Source organism: Harmonia axyridis, chromosome 4 (assembly GCF_914767665.1).
Source record: "Harmonia axyridis chromosome 4, icHarAxyr1.1, whole genome shotgun sequence".
Classification (NCBI taxonomy): Eukaryota; Metazoa; Arthropoda; class Insecta; order Coleoptera; family Coccinellidae; genus Harmonia; species Harmonia axyridis.
The window spans coordinates 11,330,033-11,353,766 of NC_059504.1; the positions used below are offsets into that span (position 1 = coordinate 11,330,033).

General features: G+C 35.8%; 1 protein-coding gene across 2 annotated transcripts in view; it reads right to left on the reverse strand.

Annotated features, from left to right (window-relative positions):
• LOC123679271 overlaps positions 1-23,257 on the reverse strand; it is a 44,987-nt gene extending 21,730 nt beyond the window's left edge. Inside the window, exon 1 of one of the 2 annotated variants that reach the window (XM_045616776.1) lies at positions 23,135-23,257. Coding sequence is in view for 1 of the 2 variants with exons in the window: in XM_045616775.1 (XP_045472731.1) it covers positions 7,362-7,395 (34 nt within the window). In the remaining variant the exon portion in view is untranslated. Of the gene's footprint in view, positions 1-7,361; positions 7,760-23,134 lie in introns of those variants that run through there. The other variant, XM_045616775.1, reaches the window with a different exon arrangement.
• Between the last annotated feature and the right edge of the window lie 477 nt (positions 23,258-23,734).

Below are 23,734 nucleotides of genomic sequence, written 5' to 3' on the forward strand. Positions count from 1 at the left end.
GCGTCGCCCAAGAACAACTGAGAATATTGCTGCCATAACCCGTAGTGTTGACGAGAACTCAGGTTTGTCGATCTTCCGTATTCTGCATAAAAATTTAAGGCTTCTGAAGTTCAGTCAACTAAATAACGTCAATAGTAACGTCGTATCTTCGCTGATTGGGTATTCAAAATGCATCGAAAAAATTATATTCGATGAAGAGATCCATTTTCACCTCGGAAGCTATATGTTAATAAGCAGAATTGTAGCATTTGAGGCTCTGAAAATCCATAAATAATTATTGAAAAGCCTCTTCATCAACAACGTGTCATTGTTTGATGCGGTTTTTGGGTTTCTATGATTTATGATTTTTTTATGGCGGGAATTGGAAGGTATAGATGTGTACGACGTTTATTATCAACAAGACGGCACTACATGCCATAGAAGCAACGAAACAATCGCAATTTCGCAAGAAAAGTTTTCTGGTCGTGTTATTTCTCGAAGAGGTGATTATAATTGGCCACCAAGATCTTATGATTTATCACCTTTAGACTTTTTCCTTTGGGGCCATGTGACAGGGTGTATGCCAATGCTCCACAATATTTTAGATTTGTGCAAAACTCACAGACTTTTGAATTAATATTTTTTAGAGAATTCAATTGGATGTTTAATGCTACTGGGGAAGCATAAAAGTATCATCTGAATTTTAAACATCAACCAGTCTATGCGTATTTCATCTTTAAAGAAACATTATCATCAAAAAGGACTATATCAATTTTTAATTGGACCAATCGTCTTAATGATACAAAAATATTATTATACTGACTGGTCCAAAGAATAAATCCAAAGTTATTTAATGAAGACATTAATTCAATGCTAGTTTGGGATTCTATTCAGCAGCACTTATCAACCTGGTCACCAAATTTATATCTACCATTTCCATATTTTATCTTCTAAACGACCAGATGAAAAATTGTGATAGAAAGAAACGAATGGTTGGCCAAGAGACATAATCCTATAGACATAAACGAATGGCGGTGTTGGCTCAATACAGTTAAAACTATTCAGGAGAATCATGCATCTGACATTTTAATGTATCTTCCCAAGCATCAGGAAGCTTTGATGGGGTCTCCTGAAATATATTCATACAAAGCGGATTTATATTCCCCAATACCACATGGCTTTATAAGGGTGAAGAATAGTGTGTGGAATGAAAAACTAACCAAGGAAATTATTTTAGATTTGTGCAAGCCTTTTGAATTAATATTTGTTAGAGATTTCAAGTAGGAATTTAATGATACTGAGGAAGCCTAAAAATTCTCTTCTGAGTCTTAAACATCAACAACTCTATGCGTATTTCATCTTAAAAGAAACATTATCATGAGAAAGCCCTTTATCAATTTTTAATTGGACTAATCGTTTTAATGGTAGAAAAATCTCATTATATTTACTGGTCCAAAGAATAAATCCAAAGTAAAATACGATAGACATTAATTAAATGCAAGTTTGGGATTATATTCAGAATTCAGCTCTTATCAATCTATTCGCCAAATTAATATCTACCATTTCTATATTATATCTTCCGAACGTCCAGATGAAAAATTGTGATAGATATTAGGCCAATTGAAAAGTCCCCGGTCTGATGCACAGATGGTGGTGCTAGTATTAAATCCATATGATTTTTAGTTAGTACCAAACTTCAAACGATACGTGACAAAACTTGACGTGTCAAAATTTGACAGCAGTCCGACCATTAATTTGTGAGATATTGCGTTATGAGTGTAGCTACTTTGGTTATATGGAAAAAAATTTTCGTGTACTGATAAAATATTGCTTTCTGGAGGCAAAAAATTAAGTTGAAGCAAAATATTGGCTTGATGAAGAGTTTCCGCGGTCTGCACCAGGAAAATCAACCATCATTGATTGGTATGCTAGTTTAACCGTGATGAAATGAGCATCGAAGACGGCGAACGCAGTGGACGCCCAAAAGAGGCTGTCAACGACGAAAAAATCAAAAAAGTTTACAAAATAATTTTGAACGATCGTAAAGTGAAGTTGATCGAGATAGAAGACATTGTGAAGATATCATCTGAACGAGTACATCATATCATTCACGAATATTTGTACATGAGAAAGCTGTGTGCAAAATGGGTGCCGCGCGAGCTTACAATCGATTAAAAGCACCAACGTGTTGATGATTCTGTGTTTAAGTGCAATAAACCTGAATTTTTGCGTCGATATGTGACAATGGATGAAACATGGCTCCATCATTTCACTCCGGAGTCCAATCGACAATCAGCTGAATGGACTGCACACGATGAACCGAAGCCAAAGCGAGGAAAAATACAACAGTCAGCTGGCAAGGTTATGCCATTAGTATTCTGGGATGCGCAAGGTATAATATTCATTGATTACTCCAAAAGGGCCAGAACATCAACAGCGATTATTATATAGTGCTATTGGATCGTTTGAAGGATGAAATCGTTAAAAAACGGCCCCATTTGAAGAAAAAAAAGTGGTGTTTCATCAAGACAATGCGCCGTGTCACAAATCAATGAAAACAATGGTAAAATTGCATGAATTGAGCTTCGAATTGCTTCTGCATCCACTGTATTCGCCAGATCTGGCCCCCAGCGACTTTTTCCTGTTCTCAGACCTCAAAAGAATGCTCGCTGGAAAAAAATTTAGTGCCAATGAAGAAGTAATCGCCGAAACTGAGGCCTATTTTGAAGCGAAAGACAAATCATACTACAAAAATAGTATCGAAAAGTTGGAAGATCGCTATAATCGCTGTATCGCCCTCGAAGTCAACTATGTTGTATAATAAAATCGAATTTTGCCAAAAAAATGTGTTTTACTATGGTAGACCGGTGACTTTTCAATTGGCCTGTTAAAATCAAATGGTAAACCAAGGGATATAATCCTATAGACATAAACGAACGGCAGTGTTGGCTCAATACAGTTCAAACTATTCAGGAGAATCATGCATCTGACATTTTAATGTATCTTCCCAAGCATCAGGAAGCTTTGGTGGGGTATTCTGAAATATATTCATACAAAACGGATTTATATTCCTCAATACCACACGGCATTATAAGGGTGAAGAATTCTGGGTGGAATAATAAACTTGGCAAGGCGTTTGCTAGCTGCAGATATGAGAATGAAATTTAAAAACCCACGTAGCTATGTGCACGTCTACGCGGAAGACTGCTAATGATGAGGGCTCATATTTTCCCCTTCCAAAAGGCCAATTCAACCTACCCCACATTGGACCTTCTTGAATTATGAGTTATAATAATTTCCTGTTCTCCCCCCACCTTTTAATGGTACTCTGGAGTATCTACGTTAATCGAGGAATTTTATTAGCATAATACAAGGGGTTGTTGATTTATCGGATAAAGGGGGACATACCACTTCGGAGTTATTCGCGAAATTTGATCTTTGCTATTTTGGAAAATGCCTCGTAGAAGTTGAGAGGAGTTGATGCACATCCGGTGAAACATAAGAGTTTAATTGATGATGGTTTATATTTACTACTCTTCCATATAATTTTCCAAGTAATATTATACTGTTGGGTTATTAGGTTATTTGTTTCCGAATTTCGGTTGAAACGTCTGAAAACTCTCAAACTCTGCTTGAGTACATAGGCGTACAACTTTGATTTCGCCCTTTTTTCCGAAATTCGAGGCTTTATTGTGAAAAATTGGTTACACATTTATGATTCAAAGTATTCTCTATCGCTGGACACTACTTTCTCCTATCTTTCGAACAGCGTATGAATTCCGCGTTGAAAAAAGTGGTCATCTTTTGACGATCCACGAATCGATCCAAATTTTTACTTCTTCATAAGACCGAAAATGCTGGTCAGCCAGGCCGTGTGCCATTGATCGAAACAAGTGATAGTGCGAGGGAACAACGTCTGGAGAATAAGGCGGGTGGGGTAGGACTTCTCATTTCAACGTTTCCAAGTATATCTTAACTACTTTCCCAACATGGGGTCGAGCATCGTCATGCTGTAAAATCACTTTATCATGTCTCTCGCTATATTGCGGCCGTTTGCTTTCAAATCTCGGCTCAAACGAATTACTTGCGTTCGATAACGAGCACCTGTGATTGTTTCAATCGGTTTTAACAACTCATAGTACACTTCGCTGAGCTGGTCCCACCAAACACTGAGCGCGACATTGGAATCGTGAATATTCGGTTTGGCCTTCGACGTGCAAGCATGACTGGGATGTCTCCATGATTTATTGCGCTTGGGATCATTTTAATGAACCCATTTTTCGTCTCACGTCATTCACAATTCGATGCAGAAATCTCTTCCGTTTTTGCCTTGCAAGCAGCTGTTCACAAGCACCTAATTTCCTTGTTTCTGAATAATTCCTCTGACTTTCAGGCGTTTTGAAATGGCTTGTTGCATCACTTCCAATGATCCTTCAATTTTTTGTTGCGTTTGACACGAGTCTTGATCAAGTAACGCCTTCAATTCTGCACCTTCGAAAACTTTCTCTCTTCCACTGATCTTCGACACAACATCACCTTTCTAGAAGTGTTAAAACTACTCTCGGTGCATTCTTCAACTAATAGCAGTCTCACCAGAGGTATTCGAGAGCATTCGATGAGCCTCAGCCGCAGATTTGTTCAGATTAAAGTAAGTTCGTTAGGTGACATAGTTATAATGGCAACTATTATTTTTTGACATTGCTTATGTCATTTGTGTTCAAGAGGTCATGTCATTTAATCATGGTAAGATACCTGCTTGAAGCGTTAAAAAAAATTGTGTCTCACTGAAAAATATGTTTTTTTTTTTATTTTTGAATTGTATTATTGCTATTGGAGAACCCATTTATATAGCCTTATTTACTATTGATTTATCAATTCGTGATTTCAAATGAAAAATTGTATTTATCAATAACATTGAAATTGTATGTAAATACAATTCAAATTCTGTTATTGAAGAAGGAGAGGGAGTAAATTCGAGTTATCTCATGTTATTATTATTCCCTGAAGGAATAACATGTAGAAATTAAATATAAATTTATAGTAAATCTATAAACATAGATGAGAAATTGAAATTAAATCAGACCAGTGTTATTTCTGAATTTTTGGTGAAAAGTATGAGATATACTATGACGCAATATTTTAATTTCATTCCCTCACTCTGTTATGTTGGATTTTTAACCTTTTGTTCAATTATCAACTTTATGCAACTTTTTTCCAAGGGAGCCAAGTAATATAATTCAGGGGATTATGCTCTACTGCTTCTCCCACAATGGGGAAGGGTTTTCTGCAGAAAAACCAGCTGAGACTCTATTGTTTCTATATCCATTTCTCATAACGAATGGTTCCATAATTTTGAATAGTTATTCAACACAACGACATTGTATACCAAGTTATGTCTGCAGGCAGGTCCTATTGGGGATGATAGACTTGCAGCCTACTTTTTTGTTTCAGTTATAAATGAAACAAAAAAAGCTGGCATTCTGTATATATTCTTCAAATTGATTCGTCTTTTTCTGATCGAAGCGTATGCTTCGCTTGTTGCATGGAAATCATGATGAAGGTAGAGTATTTATTTCAAATAAATCCTGTAGAAAATTGATACTTTTACTCCTACGTATCATCCAAACATCGTTTGAACGAATTTTCAGAAACTGCTTTCCCATCAATTATCTTTTATGTGTCCTATCTGTTTAGAACGGTTACCTCCAGGTGGTAATTTGAGATTTGGATAGACGAAATAGTCGACTGGAGTCATATCATGGGAATATTGTGGTTATTCGATAAGATTTGATGACTTTTTGGCTAGAAATTTCATATTATGTCTTATTTGTGTGATATGCTTGAGGTTTTTCCACATATCTGATGTTTTCAGACGACTTATAGAAAATTTTCAGCTTTGGCATACAAGAATCTATTTCCAATTTGTTCGATATTTCATACAATGTCGAAATCGTAAAATTTACTCTAGCGGAATTGACAAAATAAGGCTCTGGTACAAACGAACTACATATAGCTCCCATGTGAGTATAGAAGACGGTAGTGACTGAGAATGGAAATCTTGATAATATTTAAGAAATAGAAAAAAAAATGTTTTGAAAATTTTTTTTCATATCTTGTATAACCGGAAGTGCCGGAGCTTCGAAAATATTTAGAGAAATCGCGAATAATAGATATACTCCCATTTTTCAGATCTCAAATAGGCCCCATTCTGCATCAGAAATGTCTTATAGGCATGCAAACTTGAAACACCCTGTGTATAAATATTTTTCATGTATTTCGAAATTTAATTCATTTTGGTATGATTGTAATCAAGCCCATGTAGGGAGCCAATTCAAAAAACACCAATACACTCTATATCTGTGGGACAACCTATATATAAATTGATTAGAATTATACAATGAACACAAAATTAATTAAATCTCGAAATAAATGTACAATATTTATATAAAAGGTGTCCCATGAAAACAACAAAGTCGAAAAACTCAATATCTATGAAACGGATGACATTTTTGAACAAACTTTTCGACAAATCAGTGGCTAAAATACTGCGTTGAAAAATATAGGGTGTCCCATTTGATAAACACCAACTCTCCGCTTTATCTCTTAATCTTCCATCAATTTCTATGATCTATTATGAGTATCATATAAACAATAAAAATTACTGAAAAAAACTTTTTAGAATTTTTTGAATATCTCAAACAAAAACCAAGATATAGCGAAAAATTTGAAACATTTTTCAGGAACGTTTTGTAACTCGATATCGAATCAAGATATCTATGAGCTGATTGCTGCTAACTTATTATTTTGAAAAATTAAATCGGGGGTTCTTGAAAATGTTTTTTTTAAGTCTTATAGTTCTCGAGATGCTTTCAGTGAGCATCGAAAATGGGACACCCAGATGTACATATTGGGTAGTTTATTTTCGATATTTTCGAATTTCTTCAGTTTGAATTCCTGTTCCTGAAAATACAAATTCAAATAGAATTCTGATTATTGAAGCGCCAAAAATAATTTTCAGTCACCTATATTCTTTGAAAAAAACCTGGTACTTTTCAACATAGCAGTTCGTTCAATTTCATTTGAAAATAACATCAGTTGAAGCGATGATGAAACACATTTAAATGAGCCCGTAGAAATCCTTGTCAAGGTTGAAAATTGATAAACAACAATTTTCCAAGAACATTCCGAACGTTTATAGTCGCTTTCCCCACGATTATTTTTAATAGACTCCTATTGTCATTCTGAACCCGAAGAACCCACAATTAACATACCAATACACGTGACAAGACTAACATAAATACATTAATCGCGCCAATAACAACGCAAAATAACTTCACCGATAAAAACACACAAAACCCATTAGTGCAAAATTTTCTTTTCACCTTCAAATCGGAGAATATTCTGCCTGGAAGCCATAGAAAGTTATAAACCGACGACCATTAAGTCCTAATGACAGTCAGTTCCACAAACACATCAAACCATCGAGTCACATAATACGCTATCACAAAACCACGGTATCCCAACAGCTCAAACTTCGAAATCGCGTGCCACTGTTTACAAATCTAATTTTTCCTTGGAACAACCATTCGGCATTGGCCTTTTCCACCGCTGACACACATAATAGAACCCAAAAATTACAAGCGCTGTTCTATTTTCATCCTTTATCAAAATTCGTATCGCGAAAACTGGGGCGGCCGTGAAACGATGCACTAGCGCGCTATACCCGCGAACAATTGAACGACGATGCGGTGCCGAGCGAACGAGCGCAAAGAGTGGGTGACCACACACTAGCGTCTCGACGTCCGACGTCGCTGAATCACGCCGATGACGTACGGAGGCCAGGGGAGTGCGTCCAGAGGGATATTAATTATCTAAGGAAGAGGAAGACTGATCTATCTTTGGAGCGTGAAGAGCTTGTGGATGTTCCAAGCGGTGGAGAAAATGAGATAACAATCATGTTGATAGATTTCGGGTATTCGGCTGCCCTTCTCCTTGAGACAACTGCGTTGAGGCTTTGTGTTCACCCTCTCAATAACGCTTCAAAGGATTGTTTATGTCTTGATGGAAGTTTATGGTATTCTAGGAATGCTTATGGGGCTATTATTTGAGTTTGGAATGAAGCTACCTAAAATATTCTGCACGCTGAACGCCCTACTGAAGGTCTTTTTTATCCTGATTATCGGGCCGTAAACAGCGGCGTCTGGCCTGTTGAATATACATACATAGACGTGCAACTCTGCTCCCGTCGTTTTTATTGTAAAAAACTGGTTATACATTTATGATTCAAAGTATTGTCCATCGCTGGCAACTACTTTCTTCCATCTTTCGGGTAGCGTACGAATCTCGCGTTGAAATCTTTTAAAGCGATCCACGAATCGATACAATTTTTACTTCTTCAGAAGTGCTGGTCAGCCAGGCCGTGTGCCATTGATCGAAACAAGTCATAGTCCGAGGGATCAACGTCTAGAGAATACGGCTGGTGGGGTAGGACTACCCATTTCAACGTTTCCAAGTCTTGACCACTTTCGCAAATTGGAGTCGAGCACTGTAAAATCCTTTTTTCATGTCTCTCGTTGTATTGCGGCCGTTTGTCTCTCAATGCTCGGCTCGAAGGCATTAATTGCGTTGGATAACGATCGCCTGTGATTGTTTCAGTCGGTTTTAACAACACATAATACATAATACACTACGCCGAGCTGGTCCCACCAAATACTGAGCATGACCTTGGAACCGTGAATATTCGGTTTGGCCGTCGTAGTGGAAGCATAGCCGGGGTATCCCCATGATTTTCTGGCCTTGGGATTATCGTAATGACTCAATTTCTCGTCTCCAGTCATAATGCGATGCAGATATCCCTTCCGTCTTTGCCTTGCAAGCAGCTGTTCATAAACAAACGCCGTTCAACATCTCTCGACTTCAACTCGTACATCACCCAATTACCTTTGTTTCTGAATCATTCCCATGACTTTCAGGCGTTTTGAAATGCTTGTTGCGTCACTTCCAATGATCCTGCCAATTCTTATTGCGTTTGACACGAATCTTGTTCAAGTAATGCCTCCAATTCTGCATCGTCGAAAACCTTCTCTCTTCCACCGCAATGCTAGCCTTCGAATTAAAAAAATGTGCTGTTACTCATACGGCTTCACATCACTAATAAATAGTTACACAAGTCCTGACAGTCGACCATGTTTGTATCATCTGTTTATAAAAAGTATTCATCCTGTGGACTCGAACATCAGAGTCATTATTCTGCCGAATTCAATCACTGATCACTATCCAATATTGTTATGTACAGATCTGAAAGTAACAAAAAATATACCAAAAAACGAAATGAAAGGAAATATACAAATTATGCAGAACTGAAAAAAGCGCTGAGAGATGAAAATTGGACACCATTATATGAAAATGAAGATGTAAATGTCGGAACTGAATACTTCACAACCATTATTCCTTAAAAGAAGAATGAAGAAATCAGAAAAGAATGGATTACTCCAAAAATATTGCATGATATAAATGAAAAACAGAATCTCTATGAAAAACGCGAAAATTACTCAGATAATAATGAACTAAAAAAAATATATATTCTGATTATTGTTGCGTCACTCTCAATGATCCTGGCAATTCTTGTTGCGTTTGACACGAGTCTTGTTCAAGTAATGCCTCCAATTCTGCATCTTCGCAAACCTTCTCTCTTCCACCGCCATGCTGGCCTTCGAATTCAAAAAATGTGCAGTTATTTTTTTCGTGGTGAACTAATTTAATCACATGGTGCGATATGGTACCATTCACATGTTAGGAACCCGTTGTACGGATCCCTAAGATTTTTTTTACTTTCAACACTCATTAGATATGAATGTATCTAACGTTAAGGTATATGTTCTAAGTACTAACGAAAAAAAGATGTACGGTACTGGCAGGGCAATCTGCGCGCCAGGCCCGTAACTTATTAATCGACTCATTACTTATCGTTCTACCATTATCAATTTTTACTTGTCAAAATATATTAAGTAGAACTAGTACAGAAAAACTGACAGGGATCACTCCTCAAAGCACAAAAAAAAAATATTGGCATCAAACGATTTCAACTTCCAGAATGATATCAGTTCGGGCCCTTTCTCGAGCATATTGCGGGCGAAAAAGTCATAAGAAATTACGTTCGAAATACTCCTCAGGGTAAAAACATCCCAACCAAGCGACTATCAATTTTAGGGAGATATGACACAATTCGAGGCGACACAATTTTCTTTTTATTTGCCAAAAAGATTGATGCTGCCGCTTTCCCTAATAATTTTCGCATCCATTTGAAGAAAGTTTTGACGTGGGGTTGGTTTGGTTAACCCCGTAACATATTTCAGCAACGATTTACGATACTCTTAAAATCAATTCGATCTCAGATATAAATTGAAGAGGCGTACATTTCTACTACAAATATAAGGAGTGAGTTTATAAATATTTACCTTATGAGGTGAAGTAATTGAATTACGAGGGCTAATCTCAGTTGGTTCTGATCACCAGCTGAACAGACGCGGAGCGGATTGCCCCCAATGTTGCGAGTGTCTCAAAGGGACTTTTACGCGTGTTTTGTACTCTATTTTTGAACAGTTTTTACCCAAACATTACTATTTCATCATGATGTCTGTGTATTTTTTGAGCCGAAAATGTTCTCAACGATAAGGTTCGACTTATGGATGATTCACTCTGTCCGGTCATATACGATAACTCTCGAAAGGAAGAACTTAGAAATATGAATTTCCAGGGTAGGTTCGGATTTCCAAAGCCGCGTTGGAATTCGTTAACGCTCGACCAAAAATACTGCTGCTCTAAGTGAAAGTGTGGAAGATCCTGATTTACCCATTCCTCGGCGCGCACAACATTTAGGCCTTTCTTACGGCACGCTATGGAGTATTTTGCACCTGGATTTGCATCTTTATCCTTCAGGTGGCAAATAACAGATGCCACCTCATGGTAAAAAACTGTTTCTTTTTTGAACTTTAATACCTTTTTATCTCGAAAACGAAGCTAGTTAGGATATATGTTTGTGCAATTTTTTTAAAAATAGTTGTCCCTTCCGATGCTTAAGTTATTGCACTAAAATCTGGCCCAACTTGTATATATACATAGGCGTACAACTTTGCTGTCGTCGTTTATTCCGAAATTCGGGGCATTATTGTAAAAAACTGGTTATATATTTATGATTCAAAAAATTATCCATCGCTGGCCACTACTTTTTCTCGTCTTTCGGGCAGCGTACGAATCCCGCGTTGAAAAAGCCGGTCATCTTTTGAAGCGAGCCACGAATCTATCCAATTTTTTACTTCTTCATAGGATCGGAAGTGATATGGTCAGCCAGGCCGTGTGCCATTGATCAAAACAAGTGATATTCCGACGAAGCAGAAACGGTTTGGGGGGTAGGACTTCCCATTTCAACGTTTCCAAGTATGTCTTAACCACTTTAGCAACATGGGGTCGAGCATTATCATGCTATAATCACTTTATCTTGTCTCTCGTTATATTGTCGCCGTTTGTCTTTCAATGCTCGGCTCAAAGGCATTAATTGCGTTGGATAACGATCACCTGTGATTTTTTCAGTCGGTTTTAACAACACATGATACACTACGCCGAGCTGGTCCCACCATATACTGAGCATGACTTCGGAACCATGAATATTCGGTTTGGCCGTCGAAGTGGAAGCATGGCCGGGGTATCCCTATGATTTTCTGCGCTTGAGATTATCGTAATGAACCCATTTTTCGTCTCTAGTCACAATGCGATGCAGAAATCCCTTCCTTCTTTGCCTTGCAAGCAGATGTTCGCAAACAAACGTCGTTCAAATATCTCGGCTTCAACTCGTACTGCACCCAATTTCCTTGTTTCTGAATCATTCCCATGACTTTCAGGCGTTTTGAGACGGTTTGTAGCGCCACTCCCAATCATCTTGCCATTTCTTGTTGCGTTTGACACGAGTCATGATCAAGTAATCCCTCCAATTCTGCATCTTCAAAAACCTTATTTCTTTCACTGCCATGATGGTCTTCGACGTCAAAATCACCGTTCTTGAAGCGATGAAACCACTCTCGGCACGTCCTTCCACTAATAGCGGCCTCACCATAGGTATTTGAGATAATTCGATGAGCCTCAGCAGCAGATTTCTTCATATTAAAGCAGAAAATTAAAACCTCCCGTAAATGAGGAGAATTTAGCTGACATATTTAACTTTATGATGCAGACACAAATCTACTGATATTTCGATGGCGTTATGTTTACAAATACCTAAGCTTATTGTATGACATTCACGATCTATTTATTTTGACTACCCCTTACCGCTACAGCCATCCATTGCAAAACGGGGGAAGCAAAGTTGTACACCTAATATATCTTGATAATTATGCCAACAGTGCAGTTGAACTTCAGGAATTTTGGCTAACTATCAAAGTAATGTAGAATGAAAGCAAAGTTGTACACCTAATACATATCGTACTTGCATACTGGGCTAATAACCTAAGGCTACCGCCCATGACACGGTGCACTCAGGTTCAAAACCTTCACCATGTCTAATAACCTTTTTTTTTATTTAAGATTCTTCATAAAACAGGAAGAATTATAAAACCATAATATGTATAAAAATGTCAAGATGTTACATTTTATTTTTACAGCTTCATCTAAAACAACAAACCAAAAACAGCAATCCAACACACGTCACAAAAAATATGCATCAACAGTACGAACAAAATCGAGTTCTTCTAGACGACAAACGTCATCGCTTAATGAAGTGAGAATGACACTTTGAGGGAGGAACTATCAAACTCCTAACAGTTCGTGTAGGAGTTGGCTTGGGGGGGTCTATCTAGACAAACCTCCCACATCTAAACTTCCAGGGGCAAGATTAAAAGGGCGTGAACGAACGGTTGGATGAGCAGCTGGGATGTAGGAAGGATTAATTAATGCGGAAACACTGTGTAGAGTCCAGAAAAGGGATCGTAAAAGGTTGACTTTGAAGGAACCCCCAGCATTTTATGTAGTTTTCCTAAGTTATTCGGTATTGTCCAACGTTGTGCTAAGCGACTTTGAATTTCGTATACTCAGCCACTCAATATGCTTTTAACGCTGAATTTTTATGTGGTTTAACGGAAACTGGATATTAGTGGAAGGTTTTTAGGACATAAGAGAGATATTCGAGGGTTTTCTGAGCTTTACGGTGATTCTTATCTAATTCTGTAACTTTAACATCGCAGACAATTTTTTACTGATTATAATCTTAAATTGTAGCAAATTTCGACTTAAATACCCATACCTAATTTCAACAACATCAGACTTATAAAACAGGAAATTTTCATGAAAAAACCTACAACCTGATTCAATCTTCATACCAAAGAATTCCGAACACTCTATAAGGGAAAGTTGCCTCCTGTCAAATTGGCTGGATTTTTTAGTCCAAGTTAGTTTGACTTGATATTCAAGCTACTTGACATTGGCTCGACTTGAAATCAACTCAAGTTCAAGTCAAGTTGTAGTTTTGCAATGTCGAGTCAAGAAAATTACTACTTGACTTGAACATGACTTGATTTCAAGTCAAGTAGCTTGAATATCAAGTAAAGTAACTTGAATATCAAGTTAAGTAGTTTGAATATCAAGTAAAGCCGTGAATCCCTAGTCCAAGTCTTTCCAAACAAAAAGTTTCATACGCAAAAGTTTTTCTATAGGCTAGTTTTGACGTTAGAGGCCCCTGTTAACTCTCATTTGTTCTCAAATACAAAACGTTAACCTGGATGATCATCACTATTCTCAGTAATCAAGATATGAACAGCCATTGATATGAGATATTATTAAAAGCATTGTTCTTTGATTTAATTACATTTGGTCAATTAAACAGTGTATCTAATGACGTGCTGACTGATTTTCTGTTTTTTTGTTGTTTTCAGAAATTAATCAGCTAAACATTGACGACTTTTGGTTCCAACAAGACGGCACAACTTGCCATATAGCGCACGTAACCATCAATTTATTACAAAATCAATTTGGTGACAATTTTGTTTCCAGAAGTGGTCCTGACCCCATCTTAAGTGCGACTTACCACCTCTCTATTATTTTTAAAGTCGCTTGAGCTTGACTTGAAATCAACTAAAGTTCAAGTCAAGTAGCAGTTCTTCAATGTTAAGTCAAGTACCTAATAAACGAAAAATTGACTTGATATTGAAAAACTACTACTTGACTTGATCTTGACTTTATTTCAAGTCAAGCTCAAGCCAAATAGTTCGAATATCAAGCCAAGCCGTGAATCCCTACCAAAACCAGCAACTCTTGAAGCATTGAAAGTAGAGATTCACGACTTGACTTGAAATTAATTCAAGTTCAAGTCAATAGAAGTTTTTCAATGTCAAGTCAACTACTTAATAAATAAATACTTGACTTGATATTGAAAAACTACTATTGACTTGAACTTGAGTTGATTTCAAGTCAAATAGCTTGAATATCAAGTCAAGTCGTGAATCCCTACTTTCAACTTTACTATTCAAGCTATTTGGATTGAAAGTCAAGTAGTAGTTTTTCAATGTAAGTCAAGTACCTATTAAAGGAATGATTGACTTACATTGAAAAACTACTACTTGACTTGAATATTCAAGCTATTTGGCTTGAGATTGACTTGAAATAAGGTCAAGTTCAAGTCAAGTAGTAGTTTTTCAATATCAAGTCAATGATTCCTTTATTAGGAACCTTAACTTGACATTGAAGAACTACTACTTGACTTGAACTTGAGTTGATTTTAGGTCAAACTCAAGTCAAGTAGCTTGAATATCAAATCAAGCCGTGAATCCCTAATTGGAAGCCACCATTGACGGCATAGGGCCAGATTTATTGGAAAAAGTAGTGAAAAATTGGACTGATCGAATGAACTCGTAGCCGAGGACGACATATGCCAGAAATCATATTTAAAAAAAAATGCCATATAATTATCTACCAGATTAAAACAAACAAAAAATTCATTCCAACAATATTTCTTTCTTACTTAAAGCTCTCAACCTCTTGAAAAAACACCCATTGCATATGCTGAATTATTTTGAAATTTTTTTCGTTGAATTTATTGCTCTGAATTTGTATTTATCAACTTGATAATCTGAGCCATGTTTCCGTGAGGGTAAAATCTACGAAAATCTCGCACAAAATATCACATCGAGATTCAGCGCAATATCCTCACTGATTCCGGAAAAAATTGCTATTACCCATTCTATAAAATAGATTTATTACCCTCATGGGATTTAGCTTATCTTCCCCTATATTTTAAAAGATTCCTGATCTCTACGGACCTGGTGAGACTGATAGGGACGATTCATTTCAATACAAAAAAAATATTTTGTTATTTTCGTCCAATTTTTGGTAATGCCCAGAGGTTCCTATCAATTAATTATTACATGAAATTCTAAAGTAATTTTCATCGTTTCAATTAATACAAAGACGTGAAAGCAACAAACGGTTTACCTCATAGTTAAAACTATAATGTGGTTGGGCATTATCTTAATTGTTGAAAGTTGGAAAAGTGGTTTGCGTACTGTGGTTTTTGCAGTGACATTCTGTGTTACTTGTTCTTGTTATTCGGCCTTCTCAGAACTAAACTTGACAATCACAGCCACAGGATTCAGAATTCTATTCGTCCTGAAAGATTTTCCAATTACATAGGTACTCTGAAAAAAAACTAGTGACTCAAATCCACTATCCTAACTTCACCAAATTCAAGTTGTTTTATCTACTGTGAATTAATTTTAACAAGCCCATATCAATTTTGAAAGGAAAAACATTTTGAGGTATCCTTATACGATATAATGGTTACGTGTTGCAATAAGGCGAATGCGCCAGTTTCAGATTTCAACCATGCCACAAACTTTATGAGAATATACTCAACAATTTTCCAAGTTTTCATAACAAGAGGAATGGTGAAAGAACACATAAATGGGGAACAGACGTAAATTCATGGTACGTTGTTCATTTTTTAATAATTATTTTTTTTTTAATTTTGATTATAGGCTTTGAATCTTCAAAATTTAGTCGGTTTCTCAAAATATACAGGATGTGCCACGACTGGATGTGACCCTCTATTACGGTTCAGCGTTGAAATTTTGGAATTTTTTTTTACACAATAACATAAGGCTCCATTACAGCTTTCTGGAATTGTTTGGAAATATATTGTACAGGATATACGAAAAAGGATAAACCAAAAATATGTTTTTTGTAATAGCCTGTTTTTATTGAATTTTTAGATTGCTTGGAATGAACCCAAGTTTGTTCGAAGTTTCATATACTGTTTTTGAAATATTTCTATTTTTCATAAATTGAAGGGGATTTGGAGGAACCTAATAACTTCGGAATGAATGAATTTATTTGAATGAGATTTTGAAAGTGAATACTAGAAAAACGAAGGTAAGAAGTATTGACTTTTTGATAATCATTAGGAACTCTTCTTCCAAATTGATGACTCATTCAAACGTTAATATCGGGCCAGCGGGCCTATTTGGTAGAGGATATTTCGAATATAATAAATTTACTATCCAATAAAAATATAAAATATAGGGTGTGCAATTTGGAATGAGGCCGATATTAACGTTCGAAATAGTCATCAATTAATTTTGTCGATTGGAACACCCAATAGAGTTCTTAAAAATTAAATAAAAGTCAGTACCTACTAACCACCATTCTTCTAGTATTCACTTTCAAAATCTCATTCAAATGAATTCATTCATTTCAAAGTTATTAGGTTTTTCCAAATGCCCTCCATTTTATGAATCGAAATATCTCAAAAACGATAGGTTTTAAGCTATGAAACTTCAAACAAACTCGGGTTCATTTATTCCATGCGATCTGATAATTAAACTGAACAGGGTGTTCCACAATAAAAAAAAATTTGGTCATTCACTCTTTTTTGGTACATCCCGTGTATTTCCAAACAATTTGAGGAAGCTCTAATGGAGCCTAGAAAAAATTCGAAAATTTCAGAGCCTAACCGTAATAGGTTGAACAGCCTGTGTAACAACAGATTTTTTTATGTATTTAGTTCTTGAAATAAATCGAAATTGAGTAGCCAAACATTGAACTCACTACTCTAACCAAATAATGATAGATATTAATCAAATATTTTATTAGTTCTCATTTGAATATCAAAGAATTATTCTAGCAGGAATAGTATGAAATGAATTATTGGAAAATTTACAAATAATTTGATCTTTCTATAAAATCGACCAAATCAATTTGAAAACATCCTCAAACAAAAAAAAAAATGATTGCGAATTCAGAAATTGCTCACATTTCCAGGCAATCAACCTAATTGCAATATGTAGTTAGGTGATAAATTGAGTGTCTACATTAGCAATTACTCGTCAGATGTTCATTAAAATTAGAGGGATTTCGATTTCGAGCTATAGCCTCCCTTGATTTACAACCCCTGACGAAATCAGTTAATCGTAATGAACCAGAAATTGAATCCAAAGTCCCTCAATGAAAATTCTTCGTAAAGTTCATCGTTCGTAAATGGAAATTGATTGGATGAGTGTAAAATGAATACAGGTGGTCCACATTTAACATCCCAACTGAATATTTACCGTAAGGTGGAAAATCCCTAGAGAGGTCAACTTTTTTTCTTGGTCGATTTCAAAGGTGGAAATAATGAACAAAAATTGACCTCATTTTTCAAAAAAATTGTATTTATGAAAATATTCGGCTAGATTGTTTTATATGGGTCACTCTGTATGGAGACATCACATATAGTAAAGTGTTTTCCAATGAAAGGTTTCATTTTGTTATTATAAAAAATGTTTGGATAACTAAATTTTACATTTCATGAATTATAATTAACTTTTCGTTGGGATAGTTGAGAAATCCATAAACAAATACAATTTTCAATTACAAATAATTCATTACAATTTTCGAAATGTCAAATTTAGTTATGGAAACATCGAATTTTAGTTACTTTCTGTGTTCCGGAAGTCACAGACTACTCCACACAGTTATAAATTGCGGTTTTTCCTCATTTAAAGTTCTTCCTCGATAACTCTTGAAGTATTCATTTTAGGTATAGGATTTGCTCAAGTAACCCCCACTATTTTTGTACGTAGATCGACTGAAATAATAAAAAATATAGGTTCTAATTTGAAAATCTTGAGTTTTGATGAATTTGAGTTGTCCAAGTTCATGATCTTCTTATGAACACCCTGTACATTTTCGGTCCAAACCGCAAACAGTCTTATAATACTGCGTATTTGCAGAATCGAAAAAGAAAAAATGTTTTTCGAAAAAAGCTTTTTCTGCCGAAATTATCTCAAAAATGTTAGCTCTAATTACAAAATCTTGATTTTTGATGAATTTGAGTTGACCAAGTTCATGATCTTCTTATGAACACCTTTTACTTTTTTGGTCCAAACCGCAAACAGTCTTATAATACTACGTATTTGCAGAATCGAAAAAGAAAGAACTTTTTTCGAAAAAAGCTTTTTCTGCCGAAATATTCAAAAAAATGTGAATCTTCATCACCACCATTTTTTTCAGGAGAATCCAATCAACTTATGAACCGTTAAAATTTAACCCAAGGTATGGCATATTGCCGAAATTTTGGTCGAAAATGCTATTTGATAATTCAAATTATATACTGGGTGTGCCATTTGAAATGAGAAAATAGTAGTCTGTAGACATCTGAAAATATTTTAGGGAGAAAGATCATTGTCTCAAACCCCAACATGCAAATTTTCAGCTCAAAAGTATGATTAGTTTTCCATAAACGTCTACTAGGCCATCCCGGTGAATCACCCTGTTTTATTCATTAAATATAATAATAGAGAAATAGTTTGTCACAAAGTATATTAGATACAAAATCACAATACAGAAAGTTATAAATTAAATAGAATTAATATAAAACACACTGCATATCGCCATCAACGGTTTGAAATTGTGAAAAATGGTATTTCGAAGTATGGAATCATCTTACGATGCCTGGCTATTACGAGTATCTCAAGTCAACATTGAATTGTACTTGTAAAAAAACTTCGGCCGTTTTCTAGAAAATTAATATTACAAAGATGAGTGAATCACCCTGTACTGTAATCAACAGAGTTGAGATCTAGTGTGTTTTTCTATAGTTTGGAAGTAGAGACGAGTAAACTTAGTATAACATTCAAATATTATACAGGGTGGCCATTTGAAAACGAAACAGACGAGATTACAGACTAAATAAAGTTTTTAGATAGAAATGCTCGGACAGGTCGATTTCTGTTTCGAGGGGGGCAACTTAAGATGTAGGTTACGGACGCATAGCGCTTCAACCCTTGCTGCTACAACCCCCACCCCCAATTTTTGAATAGGGAAGATGGGGTGAGTGATACCTCAATTTAAAGGTATTTTCATACTGATTTCAGCACAGTAATTGTTTTTTCATTTTATGCATTAGTTCTCGAAATATTCATGCGTTAGTTAGTTAGGAAGGAAACCACAGTCATGGTTGTTTTGAAGCTCAAAATGTCGATTTTTCACAAAACACTACAAGTGCCATGAAAACACCACTTCATTTTCAAATACTTAGTTAAGAATATTTCGAGAACTAATGCATAAAATGAAAAAACAATTACTGTGCTGAAATCAGTATAAAAATACCTTTCAAATGAGGTATCACTCACCCCATCTTCCCTATTCAAAATTTGGGGGTGAGGGTTGTAGTAGCAAGGGTTGAAGCGCTATGCGTCCGTAACCTACATCTTAAGTTGTCCCCCTCGAAACAGAAATCGACCTGTCCGAGCATTTCTATCGAAAAACTTTATTTCGTCTGTAATCTCGTCTGTTTCGTTTTCAAATGGCCACCCTGTATATGAATATCAAAGTTTCTCCATTTTCAGCTCATCCGAATATCAAACCTATAGAATAGCGTCGAACAAGAATTCGAAACGAAAATCTGCAGTGTAATTAGAAATGTCGGAGAATTCACAATGGAAACGAAAGAATAGAGAGATGTACAATGTTTGGTTCAATTTAGAAGCGTCTTTTCGCCTTTGTAGAGTTTTCCAGCAACTGTTAGAGAGAGATCCACTCTCATATTTTCTATTATGTTCCTAAATTCTTATCGTGTTTAGAGTGCTTTTACAGTTATTGAAAACGTTACAACATAAAAATTGGAATGTTCTGATATATTTCTGCACGAAAACCAAACCAAAACCATATTTGAATTAATCTTAATCTACCGAAATTGGGTTTCCTGAATAATTTTCAAACATCGTTATATTATTCTCTAAATTAAATTTACCACATCCTTCCTCAAACAAAAGTTCATTGGACCATAAGAAAAATAAACTCAAATTGCGTGGTTGTGGATTTCATCAAGTATTTTAGGGTCAACAATCCACCGATCGCCCCCCACAAAAAGATTTAATTATCTTTGTAGGCAATAATTTACCGAAGATAAATTTCTACATGATTCAGCAGAGTGGTGAACCTGAGGGTTTTGTCGATATCAGGAGGAGGGTGTTGCTATAAAATGGACATTTTCGCAAGTTTCAGCAAACTTTCTAGTGGAAAAAGAAGACATTGCATGTTTTACTCTAACCCATTATTTGTTTTTTTTATAATCACATATACTAAGTGACAAAAAAACTGCAACACCCAGAAGAAGCTGTTTAAATTTTAATTTTTTTTTTTTGGAAAAACAAATAGTATAGCAAGGAGTCAATGATTGAAATTTGGGGAACAAACGAAGGGTTCACAATTTTTTTTTGATTAGTTATTAATGTGTTTGTCCAAAGCGAATACCTATACACTCCCAAACACGTCTCGGCATTGATGCAATTTACAATATCAGTCTTATGATTCTTACAATATCTGAAACGATAGTATATTACAAAAAATCACTTCAAAAATGACAAATTTATCAACATTCTATAGCTCTCTGCAAATCTGGCATACAACTCTTTCCTCACAGGGGCAGAGAACTTCATAGAAACACACAGCATCGAACTAGCAGCAAATAAAACGTTGTATGCAACAACAACATATAACTCATCCAGCCATTCAATTCTTCCAAAATCACCCAGCAGATCAAAATTGGTTATTCCTAAAATCTTCAATAAAACTGGGAGTGCTGAACTGAGGATAAGCACCAAGGCACAGTTACCTATTACAAGAATAAAATATGTGCTTTTGGGGGTTGGTCTGATTCTCCTCATCAAGGGCGTGGTATATAATCCAATGAAGGAAGTAGCCACATTAAGATGGTCTATTTCTTCTTGAGGGATACTATCCCAAACTATCTGTACTTCATGTCTCAGAGCCGCCAAAGTCCGTGGGGACTGGAGTTAATTTCCAAGCCTTCTACCCATGATGTCCCAAACATGCTCTATGGGTGAAAGATCAGGAGATCTGGGCGGCCATGGCAAAAGATTCACATGGGTCGCTTCGAAAAACTTTAAACTAACTCTGGCAACATGAGGTCGGTCATTATTTTCTAAATATTGGATTCTCGAGCTAGTTAAGGTAAGGGAGAACATATGGCTCCACTATTCCTTGAAGGTAACACAGCGCTCTCATGTTACCTCGAATAAATACTAAAAGTGGCCTACTTGCATATGCAATAGCACCCTATACCATAACTCCTATTGTCCGGTGTACATGACGCTCAACATCAAACTGAGGTTCACGTCTTTCTCCCCTACGTCGTCTAACCCTGTTTCGGCCATCATGTGCACCCAAGGAGAATCGAGATTCATCAGAAAGATGACCTGATGCCATCCCACATTCCAATGTTGACGTTCTCTGCACCACTGTAATCGTTGCAGGCGTTGCTCAACCGCCTGAGGTAACACAAGGTGGGGTCGATAATGCTGCAGTCCAAAAGACCTTATTCGGCGGTAAACCGCAGGATGGCCTTGTTCTCCTAACCACTCATCAGCCAAAGATCGAGTTGTCGCAATCGGTCTTCAATGGCCATAAGTCTTAGACGTCGATCTTGAACTTCATTTGTTCCTCTTCGACGTCTGGTGCCTACTCTTCTTCGATTTTGGACATTATCAAACCTCGCTTGACAACATCTCATAACTCATAATTCACTTAGCTGGCGATAAATTCCGCGTACATGTGCTCTAGGCATTTTGACAACAACTCAACATCGACTTTGGATCTCCTCAAGCAGCTGGTTTGTTGTAAAATTTAAAAAATTTCCAAAAAAGGACTACAATATTTAAGTACCAAAAATTGTTTCGCCGAAAAAACCTTAAAGAGGTGAGATGCTGACTTTAAAAGAATCAACCAACAAATCTGATCGCTCGATTTAGGCAATTGTTTCATCAGAAAACATCAAAAAATTCCACGATCTAGTTTTGAGCGATCGTAAATTGAAATTGAGTGAATTGAAGATATTAGCAACCAGTGTATTCATTATTTTGCATAAAGATTTGGCCAAAAGAAAGTTTTGATCGAAATTTTCCTTCAAAAAGGAAATAATAAAAACATCATAATGAAATTTGTATTGTTTTAATTCAATTTTTTCATTCAACACATTCGAAAACTAAACTGTGAAATTTTAAGAGGGTTCAAATTTTTTTTAATGAATCATTATTGGAAATATATATATATATATATATATTATCAAAAAACCCAATTACCATGAAAATGGTGTAGGGTATTATTGGAAATAATGAACCCAAAATTCATATAATGCACTAAGTTAATTATGACTTTTGAAAATATTACAGATTTGTGAGGTTTTTTTATTGTCATGAGACGATTTTCGTTTGGTATGGAAACGTATATATGACACTGGAAAAATCGATAAATTGAGTAAGGGTATGGTTCTGGAATAATGGAATTCCTTGAAAGGACTGAAACTGTTGATTTCGATATCTAAGCATCAATTTGTTTTCCTACAGAATTAAATCATAGGAATTAATAATCAACCTATACCCGTACGCTTTGAGATATTTAATAAAAATAATGGAACCAGAAATGACTGACCTATTATTAATTGTCTATTGATATCCCCAAAACATTCACCACATTAGAATGTTCCATAAAACTTCCTTCTGTGCATTTAATAACATGAACGATTTAAACATATTTTTACTTCCTTCTAATTAATATAGAAAAATAAATATTTTCCCCTTTTAACCATGCACTTATAACCTCATAAATAAACACTCACCTCTTCAGAAGAGCTTTCAGGGTGAGAGAAATCGAAGGAAAACCTTCCTGACACGTTTTCTAATTCAGAAAATCAAAAATGATCGGGATGTTTTCAAAACTCAAAGAAACGAGAAATATGGGTATATATAAACCACAGAGGAGATGTATTGTGCCGAAAATAATAAGAAGAGGAGAGGGATTATCACAGACGGCAATTGTGGAAAACGTCAATAACGGTTTCGTTATATGTAACGGGGTAGTTCGACAAGGAACCAAACCGATTATCTTTATAGAAATTATGAAAAATCGTTTATATATACACTATGCGATGTCATATGATCGTTTCATCGATGAATGAATATTGAATAATCTACTGTCCGTTAGGTTTCCGAATTTACCGAAGTTGAAGAAAGATTGTTCTCCAATCTTAAGATTTCTGTAATGAACAACTTTAGGTTCGTGTCTATCTCTTTAGTAAAATTTAGTTCACTTTATATTAATAAAATACTAGCTGCCCGCCCCCGCTTCGCATGTTTTGTCAGGGAACCCAAGATACATCCTTGGAAATGTCAAATTATACTCTATGATTGTTCGCTCGGTCGGAGGAAAAAGGAAAGCC